Source organism: Phycodurus eques, chromosome 18 (assembly GCF_024500275.1).
Source record: "Phycodurus eques isolate BA_2022a chromosome 18, UOR_Pequ_1.1, whole genome shotgun sequence".
NCBI lineage: Eukaryota > Metazoa > Chordata > Actinopteri > Syngnathiformes > Syngnathidae > Phycodurus > Phycodurus eques.
Genome location: NC_084542.1, coordinates 5,853,140 through 5,874,654, shown reverse-complemented (window position 1 = coordinate 5,874,654; position 21,515 = coordinate 5,853,140). Strand labels below are relative to the sequence as shown.

At 39.6% G+C, this 21,515-nt stretch overlaps 1 protein-coding gene across 11 annotated transcripts in view; it reads left to right on the top strand.

Moving 5' to 3' along the window:
• LOC133416939 (neurexin-3b) overlaps positions 1 to 21,515 on the top strand; it is a 283,913-nt gene that overhangs the window by 230,775 nt on the left and 31,623 nt on the right. For all 11 annotated transcript variants that reach the window (XR_009770304.1, XM_061704308.1, XM_061704310.1 and 8 more), the window contains one exon: positions 13,002 to 13,173. Coding sequence is in view for 10 of the 11 variants with exons in the window: in XM_061704308.1 (XP_061560292.1) it covers positions 13,002 to 13,173 (172 nt within the window). In the remaining variant the exon portion in view is untranslated. The remainder of the gene's footprint in view (positions 1 to 13,001; positions 13,174 to 21,515) is intronic.

Here is a 21,515-nt window from a genome sequence, read left to right as displayed (position 1 = left end):
TTATCCTCACTAGGGTCACGGCGTGCTGGAGCCTATCCCAGCTATCTTCGGGCGAGAGGCGGGGTACACCCTGAACTGGTCGCCAGCCAATCACTGGGCACATACAAACAAACAACCATTCACACTCACATTCACACCTGTGGTCAATTTAGAGTCTTCAATTAACCTACCTACCATGCATGTTTTTGGGATGTGGGAGGAAACCGGAGTGCCCGGAGAAAACCCATGCAGGCACGGGGAGAACATGCAAACTCCACACAGGCGCGGCAGGTATTTGAACCCCGGTCCTCAGAACTGTGAGGCAGATGTGCTAACCGGTCGTTCACCGTGCCGCCAGTACAGCAACACCCTGTGGTGTGCAAATTATGCGGTCGGTCTTCAATGCACTGAAATGGCAGGGACAACATCTAAAGAAAACAAGTTTAGGTTAAGCCAATGTTAACTGTAATTAATGCCAGCGTATCTAATTTTGTCTTTCTGAGATGAATATTTCTGGGAAAAGGTTTTAATTCCACCCTAAATTGGCTTCATTATGAGGCCAAATATTGCAAGAATCTATTGGGGGGAGGGGGGAAGATTGGAGATTTTTGCATTTTGTGCTTTGAAAGAGTTGCATACACTGTTTTGGGCTATAAAGTGTATTTAAAAGAAAATTAATATTAAACAGGGAATGCTCTTTAACTGTTCAACCTTGTCATGGTATTTGAAATTGAGTTTTATGGTCTTGGTCTTGTCACAGTCTCGGTTTGTCTCAGTCTCAGTCTTAGTCTTGACTCAGTCTCGACTCCCAAAATTCTTGGTCTTGTCTTAGTCTCGCTGTGTTCTGGTCCCAGGGAAGTCTTGGTCTCAGATAATATGGTCTTCAGCACAACACTTATAGTTAATTTTATTTATAAGTGCCTTTCAGGGCACCGAAAAAAAACAGAGTAAAAGAAAACAAGAAGTAAATAAATACAATGGTAAAGGATATGGGCAAAGTGAAAGTGAATTGGCAATCTGGAATAGGTGTGTCTTGAGTCTGGATTTGAAGAGAGTGAATGAGTCTGTATCATGGAGGTCAGGTAGTAGTGAGTTCCAAAGACGGGGGACAGAGCGGTAGAAGGCTCGGTCCTCCACCTTGGACAGACAGGCATAAGGGACGGTGAGGTGGAAAGAGGATGAAGATCTGAGCGTGTGAGAGGGTATCACAATTATTTATAAATAATAATTTCTTGCATTTTACAGTGGGTACGGAAAGTATTCAGACCCGCTTAAATGTTTTCACTCTTTGTTATATTGCAGCCATTTGCTAAAATCATTTAAATTCATTTTTTTCCCCCCTCGTTAATGTACACACAGCACCCCATATTGACAGAAACGTGATGCAATGCGGGCGTTGTCGGCCGTGCGAGCGCGGGAGTATAAAGAGGCCTTTTCAGCTGCAATGACAGGGTTGCAATCGAAGAAAAGATGAATGCGGCTAAGTACAGGGATATCCTGGACAAAAAAACTTGTCCAGAGTGGTCAGAACCTCAGACTGGGCCAAAAGTTCAACTTCCAACAAGACAATGACCCTAAGCAAAAATGAGTGAATTATTGGGTTCTTTATCGTATTATATTTTATCTTTTTTTAACCACATCTGCGATTCTACGGATGACCTGGCTCATCTGTCCATTTTCAAAATGAAATTTGACCCAGGGAAGGACAATGACCATAACTTATGCAATGTCTATATTCCTAATAGTTTAGGATCCCTGTTTGTTGTCCATAAAACGTTTTTTTAACACCAGCTCTATGACTATTACACATGCAACGTTCAGAGGTGAAAGGTCAACATCAATCATGATGTGGTAACTCGCCGATCCAAGCATCACTTTGTGTTCTTCTTGACCTGAGAAAGACCTTAAGATTCAATGTGACATTTAAAAAAAAAAAAAAAAAAACACCCTCCCACTGTTTCATTAAGTGTTTTTTACTTGCTTACTTTCTCAACGTGGTAATTAACAGAATACTATGCTTGTTTGTAGAATTTTTTACTTAAATTCTTCTTTGAACATTTTGCACTGCAGCCTGCTTATACGGATTAAGTGCACGCATGCACAGTTGGCAACATGCGTGGCATCGCCACAATCAATCACTTGGAACGCTTGTTTTAGCATTAATGGTATTTATAATGACATGGGCACCTACTTGCATTGCAATCACATTTCATGCCTCCTCTCTACAGGCTTCCTTGTTAACTGGGATTGAGCCAAGCAACAACGAGCGCATTCTGCTTAGCCTTGTGATACGCACTTATCTTCCTGCTCTTTCATTTTGTGAACAAGAAAATTGCCTTTAAAAATGCCTGCTGCCTTATTACTTTTGAGCCAATTAATTTCATGAGAAGTAATTCCTTTTACGCCACAGCGAGGAGAAAAATAATCTGGAAGAATAACTGACAAGGAAGGACAAGCATACACTGGAAGAATGTTAAGCGACTTGAATGCAAGAATATTATTTCGGAGTGCATAAATAAAACCTTTTTTTCCATCACAGTTTGAACAGTAGAAGTTTAGAGGAGATATAGTTTGACGACAGCTTGCCCTGAAAGTGTCCAACATAATCAAGAAACAGGCCACTTGCCTCTATGTTCTTTGAATTAAAAGGAACAGAGCGACCTACATTGTCCCATTGATTCTGTTATTAGAGGTGCCGCTTACATCCTGAAACGCTGTTAACGTATGTATTCTTCTTCTCGTTTGCCGTCCAACTCCTACTAACAGGTCACAAATTTTTCTTTAACACCTGCTATTCATGTGTCCAGTTGACTGCGTTCTTATCTGTCTTTTATCCGCAGATTATTTTTTTAATACAAATTTATAAGGATGTCTGTTTTTTTTTTTTATATGCTGTCCTTTCACCTCTGTTTTCAAACTTGCGCGGAAGTAATTCTAAACAGGAGTGACACATTGAGACAACTGCTGAGATGTGCCACGCTGTTAAGCAACAGGGGCTCTGATAGGCCGACTGTAGTGTCAACCACTCCTAAGTGTTTCTTTTGTCTTGTCTTCACCCTTAAAAATGCATCCAATCAATCAAACCTTTTGAATAGCAGATCATGCTAGATGAACAGCAGGAGACTTAAGAAACTGCAGTGCACTTACATTAACAAGTGATCAGGCAGTTGACTTGAATACAGCTCTCAAGCATGGTATGCCTTTGTGAATATGAACTAATGTAAATAGATGCAAAGCAATACCTAAGTTGGCCCGTTGACCAGCGTCATGCTGGCATGACCACCAAGCGCACAGCGATGGCATATGGTGCTCAGCTTGACGTCTGAGCACTCGCCACAGGAGATGTGAAAGGAGTTGGACTCTGCTGCTGCTTTACATCCATGTAGGTGTTCAGCCATACTATTCATTAGGTTTACTGCAGTGCAATGAGATGAAGGAGCCAATGATGAAGATCAGAAAATGCATTGAGAGCTTTACACAGCGATAATGTTAGTCTGAAAATGTTCTATTTATGTTGTATTTTTAAATTTTATTTTGATGAGACTTATTAAAAGCTGACTAAAGCACCAGAACAATGAAAGATATATAAAAGTGGACTAGTACATATAGACTATAACTAAAAAATGTGTATGCCCTCCTATGTTGTCCTATGGTGTGGGTAGCCCAGAAAGAACAAATTACCCATGACGATACGATATAATAATAATAATAATAATACAGTGGGGCCTCCAACGTAAAGCAAGGCAAAGCCAATTTATTTATATAGCCTATTTCATACACAAGGTAATTCCATGTGCTTTAAATGATTAAAAGCATTTCAAAACGAAGAAAAAAACAGCTTATAAACATTTAAAACAAAGCGGGAAAAAATACAAATAAAAGTACAATTAAAACAGCGTACAGTGCAAGAAATATCATTTAAAAGCTCTAAAAAGTATGAGAGATACAGATTATTTTGAACTTGGACTTAAAAACATGCACACTTGGCGCTGATATCACTTCTGTTGGCAACCTATTCCATTTGTGTGCAGCATAATCGCTAAATGCTGCTTCACCATGTTTGCTTTGGACTCTGTGCTCCACTATTTGACCTGAGTCTGTCGATCTCCTAGCCCGACTGGGTTTATATTCCATTCGTATTTCTTTCAAGTATTCAGGACCTAAACTACTTAGTGATTTATAGACCAGTAGTAGAACTTTTACATATATTCTAAAGGTGACTGGGAGCCAGTGTAAAGACTTTAGAATTGGAGTAAACTTTTTTCTGGTCAGAACTCGAGCGGCAGCATTCTGAATGAGCTGCAGCTGTTTAATACTCTTTTTGGTGAGTCCAGTGAGAAGACCATTACAATAGTCAAGTCTACTTGAGATAAAAACATGGAGGAGCTTATCCTGGTCTGCTTGGCACATGCACGCCTTCACTCTGGATATGGATATATGGATATGGATATAAAAAAATAAATAAAAAAAAACGAAATCTGTTCATTTGTCAACATTTGATGTTTTTTTTTTTTTATTCATTTAATTATTTTTTACAAATGACGTTCTGGTGCACGGCACGGTGGACGACTGGTTAGCTCAGCCGCCTCACAGTTCTGAGGACCCGGGGTTCAAATTCAGCCTCGCCTGTGTGGAGTTTGCATGTTATCCCCATGCCCACGTGGGTTTTCTCCGGGCACTCCGGTTTCCTCCCACATCACAAAAACATGAACAGTAGGTTAATTGAAGACTCTAAATTACCAGTAGGTGTGAATGTGAGTGTGAATGGTTGTTTGTTGATATGTGCCCTGCAATTGGCCATCAGTTAGCTGGGATAGGCTCCAGCATACCCGCGAGGTGTGAGGATAAGTGGTGTCACACTGTATTAAATACTACAGGTAAGTAATTGTACATGTAACTCATCCAAGACTAATCCTTTTGATGAAGCAGATTCGCTGTTTTAACATTCCTCACAGTCATCCAAGTGTACAAAAAGTGAACCCCCCCATACATTTGTAATGTTTGACATTCCTAAGAACTTATAATGGGCATGCTCTTTTGTGCTTTTTTCCATAAGTTAACTCACACACAGCACCGAGACTGTTGCAGTGGCAATTTAGTTCAGCCTTGTATGGAATTACAATATATATCCTACCAAGTTGAATTTATTTCTGTGCGAATAATGTGAATGTGAACAGCAGCAATGGATGTCTCCATTGCTTAATGCAAATGGAGATCCACAAATTGATGTTATCACTGAAAGCCTTCAAGTAAATGAATCTCAAATCAAAATAAAACGAATCTCATCTCCAGCGGGCTATAGACGACAGATGAAAATGTAAAAAAAAGAAAGAAATGCTCCAAAGCCTTGCGGTGGAGTGTCTCACGCTTCAATTCTCTCTAGATTATTACCTCTTGTCACCTCTGAGGACTCATCCCCCCCATCATAATCTTTCCCAAAGACACATTACGTTCCCTTTCTTATACTCTCTTCTCATTCTTTGCCTTGTGACACCCCAGCAGGTGAGATGGATAGTGTTTTGATCTCAGAAAGGTTTTCCAGCAGCCTTCTGTTGCCAACATGTTCTGCGCTACATGACGAACTTGTCCCATGTTAAGCCATCGCAACGCCACCCAACGCTACTGTTCAGCCACGTCGTTCAGTGTACGGCTGGCTTCAGAGGACACACGGGGTCCCTTTTTGTCTGCCTCATCCCCCGTCATATTGTAACAAAAAATAGAAGAGGGATGCTGTCATTCTATTTTGTTTTTCCTGATTATCACCAAACTCGATCTCCTGTACATGCGACCCATCTGTTCCCTGCTATGTGGATATTGTCATTTCAATGCACCAGATAGAAAAAAACTAGGTGAATATGCTGCAGCAACACATTGTAATTCCGCTCATTATGCATGTGTTTCTTTGATTCAGCAAATAAACAAAATGTACCATTTTCAAAAACAGCCGCTAAAAAGTATTTCATAAAAATTAGGGGAACAGAGCATGAATCACAGCAGCCAAATTGGTATTTAAAAACTACACGAGCTGTGCTGCAATTAATACATTATATTGGGGTTGAATCTAATTAAAATTTACATTTATTCCCAGTGTATTATTTTCAACATTATAAAAACATTCTTCATTTTCAATTTTAATTGACCATGCATTAGTACAGTGTGACGTTTTCAAGTAACTAATTTTAAAGCAACACTAGCTCAGCCTGTAAGGACTTGAGCTTTGTAGTCGGGGGGTGGTGGGATAGTTTCGAGTCCCACTGCAAACAGTAATGTAAAAAGAGCAACTCGTTGTTATATGTGTGGTGTGGAACACAAAGTATACTGTACATTGGCGAATGAGTTGAATTTCCCCTTAAGGGACTATAAGAAAAAAACAAATCTCCTGATTAAACTGCATGATTTCTTTTAACCAATTTGGACAAAAATCTTGTGAGAAAGATCTCTTATCTTTTGTTGTAACTTGTCGGGGAAAAAAACTCATTTTTAATCGAAAGAATCAGCGGTACCAAAAAATATTTTACATTTTCTGCTAAATAGAGTGCATTATTTTTTTGTTCTGAATCTATGATGAAAGTGCTCTTTGCAATAGAATAATTAGAAATGACTAATCATTTCAACAGTATTGTTTTCTTAACCATCACCTCACTCCATTATTCATGCAGGAAGTTGCAAGATCTGTCACTATCCCCTGTTTGCGTTTTAGCTCCAGCACAAAACAAACATCACTGGAACCAAAATTCGGAAATTGTAATCAAAGCACAACGTTAAAAATCTTTAATTATCAGTCACGGATTAATTTCCGTCGTGTGTGGTGAAAAGTATGGTGCTTTGCTGTTAAGGCTCTAATAGAAAGGATGGTGATAGTAATGGGGAAAAAAAAGGTAAATTGTACTGAGAATGTGTTCAAATGTTTATGGGCTCGCGAAAAGATAGAGAGTGCACAACTTTGTAGTGTATAAAATGTAATGCACACTTATAAAGGTTGATTGTAAGGCAGCCTAGGAGGAAAAAAAAACTTGAAGGGGAAAAAAAGATGCAAAGGACAAAAAAATTGCTAGATGAAGTAAATTGCACTTCAGATCTTTGGCAGTTTCCACAAGTAAAGTTTCTACAAGGACTTCACTTACAGGCAAGACACGTACAGTAAAGTAAGTTAATGCGGATTAAGATCGGCACACAGTCGCTACTGGAATATTCCAAAAGGCTGAGAGTGATAATATAGCGCTGGAGAGGACTCTGCGCTAACACTGATAAATGTTTTCACCAGGCGGTCTGCCATTAGTGTCAGAGCAAGTTACAACCACAAGAGCAGACAAACAGGAAATGGAGAGAGAATGGCTGTAAATAATTGATAAGGCTGACCCTGTGTGATTCATATTCTGTGGCGGAGGATCAAAGTGCGAGTCTCCCACTTTGACATTGAGCCTGGGTGCAGGAGTCGAAGCCATTACCTTCTCCAGCAATGCTTCTTTGGGTTTGTATTAAAAATGCAGCAATTCTCGCCCCTCAATCTGGACTAACACTACCTGGCACTCCAGGGCAATGACAGTATTGCGGCCAGAAGGTTACCTAACAGTAGCACTAAGTAAAGCCAAGTGGAAGCCGTTTTGTTCCCATCCACTTGATGAAGTTCTCGGCGCTCTCAGGTGCGAAATATAGCTTGTGTTGGACCTCTCGGTTCTTTTTGGTGTGATCAATATTTGAGAGGAAGCAGCACCTGGGTGCCTGCTGTCCTCACATCAAATTCTGCAGCTCTGCAGACAATTAACAGCGTCTGAATGAATGCTTGAGAGACTCAATCATGAGACAGCCTGATGTAAAGCCATGTTTGCTCTCCTTTATCACTATTGATGAAGCCTATGTTTCTTCAATATATACAGATATATGTGTGTGTTCTTTGTTTATTTATGCCAATCCAAATAATTTTCCCCAACTACCTTGATATCATGACCTTTTAGGATTTTACCATTCCCATTCTTTTCAAAAACACTCGATGAAATCCATTATATTGGGCTTTGAATAAATCATTGAGGGTATGTCATAGTCATCTCTCAAAATTGCTACTTAGGAGACTTTACATTCTTTAGAGTTCATTAATTGATTTTGAGTGGATACTACAATGAATTGAAAACCTGGAACTGAAAATATTTTCATAGCTAAATGTCTCCCCACGTTTTTCAGAGTAAACTCAAACGTATTTGACTGTTGTATTTTAAATCTCATTGAACAAAGACAAACTCTTGTTGTCAATGGGGTTTTCACTTTTACCAGTTTGTTTTTCATAAACCCAAGGATGTCAAACAAAATGTGGCTGTTATTGTGCAGCCTAATGTGTCATTCTGCACAGTGTAACGGGGAGGCACACAACACTGCACACTACCCTTTGTGCAAATGTCTGGCATGCGTACACATGACCAAATGACTGTACAGTCTAAGTTACCTCTGTCAATTAGGGAAGATGAATAGCTTTAGGACTGTGAACGCCAAGCCCATCAATCTAACGGTGCCGCACTATATCTGAGCTTGTCCAGTCTATTGATTGGACTTCTACCGCCCGCATTATCTGGTTATGATGGCCCTTAAACACACAAGCTTACTTGGGAGGTTCTGTCAAAAGAAAGGCTGGATATGTAACCCAAACACCTACTCCTGGGATGTTTGAATGTTCACATTGTTGATATCACATCTTCCTTCCTGACACCAGAGACCTAATATAGATCCACTGGAGTCATCCCGCTACAACTCGTACCAGATTTCAATCAAGGTTTGATTGCAATGCAATACCACTTTTGGGGGGAGGAAAAACTCCCACTTTAATAAGATGCTTTTGACCTTAAAGTCCATCAACGCATCTTTTCCTTGAGGATATCCGGCACGTAGTGATCATTTCTTCTTCGTGTTGTCAGCTTTTCACCTCCACAAAAACAGCTTATCAGTTGTGAATCAGGGTCTGGGGCTTTGCAAAAGGACCATTCAGCGAGCTGGGGATGGAGTCTATTGTGTGCAGCTCATCTCTGTGCAGTGGCTGTCTTCTAAAAGCTGAGATAGCTGTCTGAAGGATCGGCCAGCGCTGCTTTAACTGATCCACTCTTTCTCACTCCGCCCGCGGCACTCCATGTGTCGGAGGCATTGATCGCCATTGAATTGGATTGCGCTGGGCCTGATTACTGATGACAGTGTGTGTCGGGTCACGTGGGACCACAGAGGCTTCTTGTGCCAACAAGTCAGAGCCAGCTCAAAGCAGTCGGATGTCGGATTTACTCACTGGAATTACATGTGTCAGTGTTTGTTACACAGAGCACAACAGGCTCATACAAACACTTACTGGTCACAACATTAGATACACTTGGCATACAACACAAAAAAAATCTCCCGTTGTCATTATTGTTATGTAGAATTTATCATAGCAAAAAGTTACCTCTTTCCCAACTCTGTTGTCATGTTGTTGTTCTTTCAAAGTTAGCAAGGCTGATGTCTGTTTGCAATCTCATTATATGTCCTTGCCTTATGTTGTGTACACCTTAATAGTGGCCATCATTTTTTCCACTAAACAGAACAAAAAGCCTTCGCTCTGGAGACAATGAAGTGCAGGCCCACCGTGCTCGTGACGGCCCAATAAAAAAGCGTAATTGGATCTGTCAATCAAACATTGGTGCAGTGTAGGAGGGCAGAAACGTGGGAGTGGGCCTCCAGACCACAGAGTGGGTGGGAAGGACAGAACGAACTCCGCAAAACAGCACATATTTCCTTCTGTCCGGGGGGAAATCTCTGCAATGGTAGCAAAGGTCTACAATTGTTATATTTTATTGTTTGTATAAGTAATGATATATCTTGATAGGTATTAGTTTGTACTTTAGGGGATGTGGCTCTGAAGTGCTTGCATTGAACAATACAGAAGGTTACAGCGACTACATGAGTGAAGCAATTGAAACGACGCATTTGCAAACATGTTGATGTGATGATACTTTGCCAGCCTTGAAAACATCACACAATTCACTTTGCCACTTTGTATAAAATAGTGGAATATTATTTCAAAATGGTCCCACACATACTGTAACATCTATCTTTGTTTATTTAGCATTTACATGTTGTTAGTATCTGTCCATGTAGTTGTACTTCTACTTACTATTTAGTGTTCTTCCGCAGCCCGTTTAGGCACTACACAAGTAGAGTCTGAATTATCGTAATCGCTGCCTCAACTCCATTCATTGCTTCAAGACAAAATGACATGATTGCTTTCTAATCACAACAGTGCATTGTCACATTTCTACAGCAGAAATAGGAATATGTCTGTTCATTGCCATCACAGAATGCTTTGTGTATTTTTAAAAAAACTGGACATGTTGGGAATGTCTGGATTTGAACAAGAACAAAGAGCAGATCTTGCATTAATGCCTTCCTGTTTTAAATGTATACCCACAAGCTGCAAATCTTGTAATGATGGGTAGCACCTTAGATAAAGATATGTTTCCTTGAAGCTCACATTATTTTACATTAATATATAATGTCAAATATAATGTATAATGTAATGTACAATAGCATCAGTCATACTTGGTTGAGTGAAAATTTACCTAAATTGTCTGTAACCTGTTCAGACATAATGTTCATTATCCAAGTTTGTCTGGTTTGTTAACAAAGGTAACTGTGTTTGTTTTTTGTCTTGTCCGATTTTTTTTCTTTTCTCCCAAACTTTCCAAACTATGTTTTACATGGATGATTTTGACAGCCAATTGAGCTACTCGTAAAAAAAACAAAACATGGTATTCATCGACAGGGAAAAAAAGGACAATCCATTATTTTTAAGAGGTCAAAATAAGTTGGACAACTTACTGTAGTTATCTTCCACAACAACATCTACTTAACAAATTGCATTTACATTTAAGTGCACATTATCCAGGTGTAAAAACTGTCATTTCACTTTAAGCACAATCTGCTTTTATTGTGTACATGGGTCTGTTATTGAAGTTACAACAACTTCTCAAATTAAGAACCCATTTAACAACCTCACTGCCGTTCCCTGCCATTTAATGATAGCATTCTTATGTCTTCGCTGACATTTTTTTCCCCCATTATTATCTAAGATGGAGCTTGTTGCAGAGGAAAAAAGCTGTCATGTCTTGCTTTGTTGTGAGACTGTAATGGCCTACCACCTTCCCCTTCATAAATAGAGTAGCATCGTTTAGATTGTAAGTACGGTTGAGGTATTAAATGGACTTCTGCAGGTCTGTAACTACATTTTCAGTTTCATGACTTTAAAGAAACGAGGAAAATGCAGTGATTGTTTCCTGTATTTTCCGAGTTCCTTCGTTTAACTGTGTACTCAAAATAACATTATCTGTGCCTAAAAATAAACACTTTTGATGGACTCACATCAGAGCTCCTTAAAAACACTTTTCAGCCAGGATGCACTTCAGAATTTCTTTCTTCAAAAAAAATATATATATATATTTTTTTAAATTAAAATAAAAAGCTGAGGGCTCTTCTTCACTTCTTTGGGTGTAAACCAAATTTAAATAGTTTAATAGTGTCAAATGATTAACTTCATTTATTACAGTGTGGTACAGGACCCTTTACCTAGCAGGTGGTTTTAATATCATATTCGACAATGATATAAGAGGAGATAAAGCCTAATGGTCTCTAATGGCTAAATATATTAAAAGTTGGCCTTATTAAATGCTCTTGTAAAACCAAGGAGCATTTAATATTAAATAGGGGTCGGCGGGTTTAAGTGTTAAGTTATTTTAAATTGTGACAAGTACCTATAGTACATCTTAATATTGTCAGGGTCTGCTTGGCGACAGTTAGCCACTTAGAGACAGCGTCCCCATGGATCAGTTAAAACAATGTGTGTGTGTCCCGTTTGCAAGCCTTTGTCATTTTTATTTTGTCATGAGAAACAGTACCTCTGCTTTTGACTTCTAAAGGGAGGGAATTAAACACAGTTTCCCAGCAGGGGATTAAAACAAATGGCACCGAAAACAGGCTGTTCCCAATCATCACCTGCCTCGATTACATATTTTTCTTGTACTCCCTCTTTTACCTGAATATGCAAGGTAGCACAGTGAAAAGACACTTGACAGCCCAAGAAAATGAATGACTTCAAGGTAACCGTAGTAGGGTAGTGATAGGCAGGCATAAAGATTCACGGATATGATATAGCTTTTTTTTTTTTTTTCCTTTGGAGCAAATAAAACTCTGAGTATTCATACCGATTGTCAGGAACACAGTAGAAAAGACATTCTTCGTCTTTCCAGCTTCTCACTGATATGCTGCAGAGAGCATTACTCATTACAATCACTGCTGGCAGTCTATTTTCATCATCAGTATTATGAAGCATATAAGACAGTCCTCAGGTTTTCAGAGTAGCCTGCCATAGCACCACTGACAGCATTCATTGAAATCCCTTAAAGGATATCTAAATTCATTCATAATGATTTATTACTAGACAAATATACAGTAGATTAGGTGTTATCTTAGTAGATATTGAGGTATTGTTTTGAGTTTTTTGGGGGTTTTTTTTGGGGGGTGCTGTTGTTTTCTCCCTGAATGTAATTTACTTTCAGGGCCTTTTTCTAAATACAAATCGACAGTCGTAAACATACATAACCAAAACGCATATGTGACCTAAACATTGTTTTATTATTTACTTTTATTTTTTTTTTACTAAGTTTGCATACTAGTTTGTTCACACACTGCGCAAAAAAAGCATTCCGATCTAGTGCTAACACAACTGGCCCGCCAATATTTTCGACCACTCAAGTATATTGCTGCGTCAATGAATGCTATTCTTCTTATTACAAGCCTGTGTGACCTCAAAATTATTTTATTTTTAGTACAATTATTACAAACAATTTAAGCTTATCCATTTTAGCACTTAACTAAGATTTTATCCCACCTATAAAAGATATATAAAAGGTATTACGTAAATGCAATGCTGGAGTCTATAAGACAAACGTTTAATGACCGCAAAGAGTCATATTTGGCAAGATTTTTCCCTCATTTCCCTCCTTCTGTTTCTTCTCCAGGAGCAAGGGAAAGTCGGCGTGACCTTCAACATTGGGACAGTGGACATCAGTGTTAAGGAGCTGACGACAGGGGTAAATGATGGCAAATACCATTTGGTTCGATTCACCAGGAATGGAGGCAATGCCACCTTACAAGTGGACAACTGGCCGATCAATGAGCACTTTCCTTCAGGTATTATTTACTTTATACAGTATATGGTCATTTCATCATGGCTTAGTGGAGATTTCTGATTTCTAAACCACTGGACACCACCTATCTATTTAAATAAAGGGTACCAGCATTAGCATACAGTCGGAGTTGACTGTATGTCTGAAATCTTTTTCCAAGCATTGACAGTGCAACATATAACCAAATAATTTCAAGAATAGGACTGATATGTTTCGATTAAGGGCAAGCCAGAAGATAGCAGTAGATGCTAGACGTGGCCTTTTGGCCAGATAAAGCTGCTGTCTGCCTCTATCTCAATGCAAGTAGCATGACCACAGAATACAAACAGGGTCATCAAATGGAACACACTCCACTGGAGGGCTCTGGCATTCCTATTATTAGGAACACTGAAGTTGTGCTCAGTTTACCAGCTGGGTAAAAATGAGAGCAGGAAGTAGGAAATCATCTATTAAAACAAACCATCAAATTGAGTTGGGAAGTCATTGTGATTAGCTCACTAACACACATGAATCCTTGTTGATTATGTCCAGTCACCAAACTGTTTTTGTCTGGACAACACTTGAGAAATGACAACGGAGATATGTCACAATCTTTTGTTCCCAAAATGGATTCCCTGAAGAACCAAGCGATCGAGTTGTTTTTAGACTGATTTACCGAGAGTCACCAAAGATGGCCAGAGATCAGGGATGATGACACATGCCTCTGATCTGGGCTCTTGTACAGTACAGTAGATGTGTAATCAGGGATAAAATTATTGTCTTCCTTCTTTTTACGAGGCATTAGTCATAGCATAGACCCACTGGGAAGACACCCAAGCAGCAGTCGAGGCCAGCAGAGTGTGGGATGAGACAATGAATACAATCAGAGACATACTTCTACCAAGGTCGAGTAATCATATTTGGGATCAGCACCTAACTGAAACCCTTCACAGATGCCTATCAACCTGTCAAAATGTGTTTATTTCTTAAAGGAATTTGGGTTTACCTTAACACTACATTTACACTCCAGGTCCAAGTGCCCAATTTGGCTTTAGTGTCTCGTCTGATTTTCTTTTTTTAACTATTATCTATTTATGCGACCATTTCAAGTGGCACACGTCTGATATCACTGTGTACATTCACTGACACAACCCACATGCTCGGAGGAACAAATTGCACGTGATCAACTACATCACCAAGCATCTACAACACAGAGGTAAACAATAATGTAGTATATATTAAACATTAAATACAATACAGTTGACTGATGGTCCTTATTGTGCCAGTTGAGTTGGCTTGAGCGTCTAATGCAGATGCATCGCAGACATCTTCCTGCTGTGGTGTTTCTGGCATGCCCAATTGAGCAAACCGAAAGCACACTGCACAGAATACAGTATGTGTCAGCCCGGGAATGCATCTGTGCCCTTATGGTGGCCTAACCCCAACCCTTGAAGAAGAGGCTGGGGACAGGGAAGTCTTGGCTTTAGACTGCCCACAACCCAAATCCAGAGAAGCAGAAGAAGGTTGGAGGGATGGAAAATGTCCAGTCTTGCAATGTTAAGGAAAACGAGAAAAAAATAAATCCTCTATTTGCACCTTTTTCTGAATCTTCCCCAAAATGTAATCATTGCTCATGTACTAACAAACAGTAATGAAAGCACAACCTCCGTTGTTGAGGCTAATATAAGTACACCTCAAATTAAATGTTGAACAAACTGAAGCAGAATTTAATTAGAGTCCGAGTAAGTGTGAAACAACTAAGCTTTACGTTATTAGTAACTTTTACGCAGACAAAAGACAACTGAAGGTGGGAAATGAGCGAAAGAAAGAAAAATCCTAATGTAAGACCAAAAGTAAACAAATTGAAGTTTATCCCTTTTTCTTCTCTGCCTGTAAACGCAACATGCCTACAGCAATTTCCCAGTTGCATGCCATCACCACCGAGTGGGTCCCATCCTCCCCTGGCGTGACCTGGCACATTGTTTGTAGTTTGGTTCAGTGCCATGCAGGTGATGTTAATCCCTTCTGTCTCTCACTTTGTTTTGCCACTGGCTGTCCTTTGCTTTTCTTTGACCATACAAAGATAGAATGACTTAGTGACTGTGTCTTAGGTACAGTCATGCAGCACAAGACTCCTCTTCCAGGATGTGTGGCATTCAGTTGGGTATAAACTACGGTTTGAACTGATTAGTCGACCTTTCTACTCCACATCGTCATTTAAAGCTTGAAGTCAACTAGTCACTAATCATGTGTTTTAGGCAGCTCGTCTTCCAGTCGGCCGTATTATCAGAGAACTGTTGACCCGCCTGTCTGCTTCCGTCACCGGACTATAATGTTCTGGGGAGCAGTAAAATGTCTTGCCAACAAAGCGATACAGTCTTCACACATTGGCATGGGTCCAAGAGAAGAAAAATAAGCTGTTTGTGGATGACAATAACATTCAGCCTCTCTAGTTTCAGCTACTTTGCTGAAACAATATCAATGATGTCATCGAATAATCGACTTCAACTCTTTATCACTCGTTATAACATTATAGTCGACTTCAAAATATCTTTAGCCGTTCAACCCCGGTATAAACCAGTGGAATGACACTATAGAGCCCCGTTCTTTGTCATGGTAGTAGTTTACAACATAGTGGAAAGAACCATTCCAATTATCCTTGTGCTTCACTCATGTCTGGACTCACCTGTCTAAAATTTAGTCAAACTAGGTATACCTTGGAAGCCCTCATGGCAAATCATCCCACTTCTAACACCATTTGTCACACAACTCTCGATAGTCCCCTCAACCTGGATTTGAACCTGGGTCAATTGGGTTGACAAACCTACACACTGACACCAAAGGTTTTGCATGATAGCTGGGTAATTGCTAAAAACAAAAACAGTAATAAGCCTCCCACACCCCACCCCCGTCCGTTCAATTGCAAATACTGTTGGCCCATGTTCCTCAGCTCGACTTTCAATGGCTATTATTTTAAAATTTTGACTCCCACTACCTTCTTAATTATCTCAAAGTTTCCCCTGACTCAATGCACTGTGGTTGTTTTCCAACACCCTCAATATTCTGTTAAATGCCCATTCAGAGAGTTTGATTAATGTTTGCCAGCTGGACCTCACATGGAAACACACTACAAAGTCTCCTAACCTTTAAGCTTTCAAATCATTCAAGTGCTCTAACTGTTATTAGTCCCATTTTCTGTCCACCTGAATGCATTGGAATTTATTTTCTTTCTTTTGCACAGATCCGTGGAGCGGAACAGTCAGTGCTAGTAATGATACAGTCAGTGATTGATTCTTTTCTCTCCTTTAACCCTTGTAAAAGCATCTCATGAGTAATTACAGGTTGTGATGCAGCGTCCTCGACTGATTCTTCCCGTTCTCTTGTGTTTAACATGAAGGCATCAGGCGCCACAGGGCTGTTCGATAAACAGTGACTAGATCGGGGCCTGCCTGTTCTCCTTGTTTGGGAATAGAGGACAGAGGTGTCTGTTGATAGCTTGTCAGAGGAATCTGTTTGAACTCTGGCTGAGTTACTGTTAATTGGTTTATTTAAAGTGGAGTCATCATAGTTTGCAATTGCAATGTTAAGATTTTTTTGCAGTTTTAAAATAAACTGAGATCAGGCGAGCACAGACCTCCGCCAAGGCCCCCCAAAATTGGATAAGCACCAAATTGTAAAACTTCTAGATGCCAACCTCTGAATATGGCAATAAAGTTGATACGTTATTCAATAAAATGTAAGGTAAATTATTTTTAAAAGATTACAGAAAATCCTCAAACTGCACTTTGTGTCCCTCCTTCAACCCATCCAACAAATTCAATTGTACTGTAAATACTGTAAATTGCTGTAGTAACCTACTTTTGAGACTTAGATTATAGTCTTTGATTTAATTTTTAAATGTATGAACAAGCCATCATGATGTCAAAATGGAATCAATACTGTGAATGCAAAGAAAGGAACACATCTGATGTGCCAATGATAGGTGAGAGGCACAAAGAAGTAGGTCAGCTTGAATTTTGGACTCAAAAACTCTCACAGCTCTGAGATACTAATGCTGTGGAAAATATGACCATTATGAGTGAGGTGTAGTAATACATGGAGACAGAAAAAGCCCTATTTTATCTCATTTTCTTTCACGCTCTGCTCTCTCTCATTGGGTTTGAAAGTCTCTGGAGTAGGGGTTTTTGAGGACGATTCCAAAATGACTAGAATACTTGGAGACTGTTGTGTAATACCAAAGAAACTTACACTTACCAGGGGAACTAATGGAAATGAGTCATATTTGTTCAGAGTAATTGCATCGCTGCACAGACACGGGGGGGATTAAGTAGGTATAGTTGAAGTTGACTGTTTAATAGTAGTTAAAGTAGTTCATGGTATGATTAGGCTTCATTTTTCTTCATTTTTTTAAAAAGGCATTGGCTTAGATTTGATACAATTTAAATAGTACATATGAACTGACACTGAAGATTTCACAACTGGGGAGTCCAAGAGATCAATAACACATTTTTGATACTGCATGTGCACGTATTTTTTTAATGCAATTACGAGGGGCACTCAAAAAGTAAGGAGCCCGATTTAATTCAACCTACTAATAATTGATTTTTTGTTCTGAATTTTTTACAATTTGTATTTTTTTGAAGGTTTATTTAAAAACAAGTCTTGTTTAACCTTGTCCTCTTCCTGTCAGCCGTTTCGAAAATGATGTCATTGTTGGATGCCTGTCAGAGACAGATAGTTGTCATTGAATTTCTTGGTTTGGAAGAGGAACCACCACTAAACATTCTCAAAAGTTTGCAAAATATGTATGGGGAAGCGGCAGTTGGCTACAGCACAGTCAAAATTGGGTGTCCAGGATCAAAGGCGAAAAACAAGGGCCTGCTTTGAGTGATAAGCAAAGGAGTAGCAGACCATCTATAGCGGTTAATCTGGATAATAGTGCTAGGGTTGAGGCAATGATCAATGAAGATTGTCGAGTCGCTATTGATGACATCGCTGAATTCCTGGGAGTAAGCCATGGAAGTGCTGCAAAAATCATGACAGAGCACGGTTTTGCAAAGGTTTGTGCCAGATGGGTTCCCAGACAACTCACAGATGTGCACAAGGAGCCCGTTTTGAAGTTTAAAACTACTTTACTATCACGAAGGTGATGAATGAATCTTTTCTCCAGCATATAGTGACTGGGGAGAGGATATGGATTCATCACTTTGAGCCCGAGTCCAAAAGAGCATCCAGGGAATGGCATCCACCTCCCCTAGAACAAAGAAATTCAAAAGTCAGCACTGTGCTTCTAACGGGCAATGATGTCCTTTCCAAAATGGTTGACAGGAAGAGGACAGGATTAAACAGATTATTATTTTTTTTTTAATAAACCTCCTCTCACATCCCAAAAACATGCATGCTAGGTTAAATGAACGCTCTAAATTGCCCGTAGGTGTGAATGTGAGTCCAAATGGTTGTTTGTTGATATGTGCCCTGCGACTGGCTGGCGACCAGTTCAGGGTGTACCCCGCCTCTCGCCCGAAGACAGCTGGGATAAACTCCAGCACGCCCGTGACCCTTGTGAGGCGAAGCGGTACAGAAAATGAATGAATGAATGAACCTCCAAACAAGAATTCAAGGTAAAAAACTGTGATTATAGGTTAAATTAAATTGAGATTGTTACTTTTAGACTGCCCCTCGTATTTATTCAAATTTATGAAACTTTAAAATGCAAAACAATTCAAAGAATGTTTAGACAACGTACACACACACATTTGATAGTCTTAAAGTGAACTCCGTTTTCAATGATATATTTGGTATATATGATCTCTTTCGACTTGAGTAACATAAAAATGAGATACAACTTTCGATAATAATTTCCATATATATATATTTTTATAAATGGAAATTTCAACATAGGCCGCCATTGTTTTTTCGTCGCAGTGCATTCTGGGTAGTGGCGTCAAATGAGGATGTGCCCCGACGCCCGGAGTTTTTAACAGTAGCCACAGTATTAGCCACAGTAGCAGCCCCTGGCAGCGATGAACGCTGTTCAGCCATTTCAGTTCGAGCCAGAGTGTGATCAGGGAAATGAGGAGAGTGAGGAAGACATATGAAATGAGGATGAAGATGACGGGTGTGAAGAAACTCGAGGTGGTCATATTCAGTGGTGTATTTGTAGCTACCGCTAAAGTGGGCTGATCAAGGTACGTGGCCAGCGCCTCCTGTCTTTTGCGTATTTTTGCTCAGCTTTCGCATGTCACACACGGCCGTTTAGGCTCCTTGTGAGGAAAGAATAAAAAGAAAGAATCTGGGCTGAAGTGACGAGAACACAGCCGCGGATCTTTCAGCATCTCAACTCTTCCGACCGCATCCTCCCACAGTTTCCTCAACTTTCTCTCTTTGGGAAAGCTATGAATGCTTACCTTCTTTTTTTGCAGTCCGTCCTGAATGGAAATTGCATCTAAAAGCGGTGCATTATGGCATTTTTAACTCTTCGCAACGTAACAATTTTACAACAGCCATTCTACGTCATCATTCCCAGAATGCTTTGCGCACGCTAAAACATGGCAGCGATAGTGTATCAAATTATGGTCTGAAAATATATATATATATTTTTTTTACTTATAGGAGTAACTTATAAATATATACCACTCTATTTCAATCGGAGCTCATTTTAATGTTATATACATTATTTACCCTCTACTAATTTTTGGTATTTACCCTCTGTAATTAATATATCCCCTCTCATTCAATATTTGTATTTTTTTGCATTTTCATCAGACTAATATTCACTTTGTGTGTATAAGTGTATATGGGCTGCTGCATCTTTCCCCCTAGCCCAATAAGTGCTTTCTCACTTGCATCTCTTCCACAATTCTGTGTACTTTAGTCACATCCCACATTACTGGAGGGCCTGTTCAGTGAGATGGTTCCAATTTCCTTACATAACGCCCCCAATCCCTTGCCTACTTTTAGATCTTTTCGCATGACTTTTTGGGGAGAAATCTTTGAATCAATGAATTGTTGGACCAAGAGAGGCAGAAATAAGGCACGTTTTAGAGCTCACAGTGGGTAAGGCGCTGTCTCAAATGAGGGGACTGACTCACCTCCCTGAGGAAAGTGTGTGTATCGGTTATTTGCAGTGGCTGTAAGAGGCTTAGTTGAACTAGGAGGCCCATAGTAAGATACGTACACACGTGCCTTTTGAAAGCATGCTGATCTCCATGCAAGCACACTGTTTCACAATATCTTTGTTTTCAAATACCGAGTTGCCCATTTCTAAAATCCATGCTCATAGCCAGAGGACAAATAAGATTAGCACTGTCTAAGACACAACCACGGTCTAAGATCTCCAAGAACCTTTATCATTTCACACTACTGGATGGATGATGAAGTTACTCTCACTGGCTTTGGCTTGTGGGAATTAGATGTGTGGGACCTGGAAAATTATCAGGGGAGGAGCGGCGTGGCATTGAAAATACTGTAAATTCTCTTACAAAGTAAATGTAGATCTACTATATGTACTGGGGGCTGACATCAATGCAATGAACATAGAGAATAGGGGAAAGGGATTGAAGAGTGAATGCAAAGTAGAGAAATTGTGTAGCCAAAGAAAGTTATTTAGCTGAGATGTGCAAGAGCAGCTGATTGCATTGAAAGCAGAAAATGAATAGCAGTGAGCAGATTAATAAGTGAAGCACACCAGGATGGATGACTGACTGTAGAACGGGAATAGAAAAAAAATGCGCAACATTGCCAGACAAAGTGAAGGTATCATTAAAATAAGGTATGGTTGGGTGTTATGATGTGTTTATATAACCAAGGGCGGCGAATATCCAGCTTTAGACAGGACCACAGTTCATTAAATGTGCTCATCATCCCCAAATGGAACAAATACCCGGAGCCTGTCACATAGGCCATTTTTCACCATTTTGATGCACTCTGGTGCTGTAATGAAACCTCAGTGAGATTTGCGTGGCGAGCTAGCTAGCAAACAAACACATGGCACTCTTTAGGCGTCTATGTTTGGAAAAATGTTTTTTTTTTACCAAAAAACAAAACAACCTGGCCAAGTTTCACCTTGATTTAAAACATCCATAATCTCAAATAACCTCAAACTATTGCTGATTTAACTGACGTCTTGTGTGAGGAGAATGAGATTTAGATTTTGGACTGTAGTGAACTAAATTATTCTTAAAAATTAAAAATGTAGGTTGAATTCCTAGATGGAACTAATGGGATTCCTCTTTACCTTAACCTTTTAAAATGAATTTTCAAAACTGTTCACATGACATTTAAGAAAAAAACAACTTTTGAAAACCTCAATATCAGATTAATTTTATAGACTAGACTCTCCCCTACAAACAGTGTTACAGGATAAAT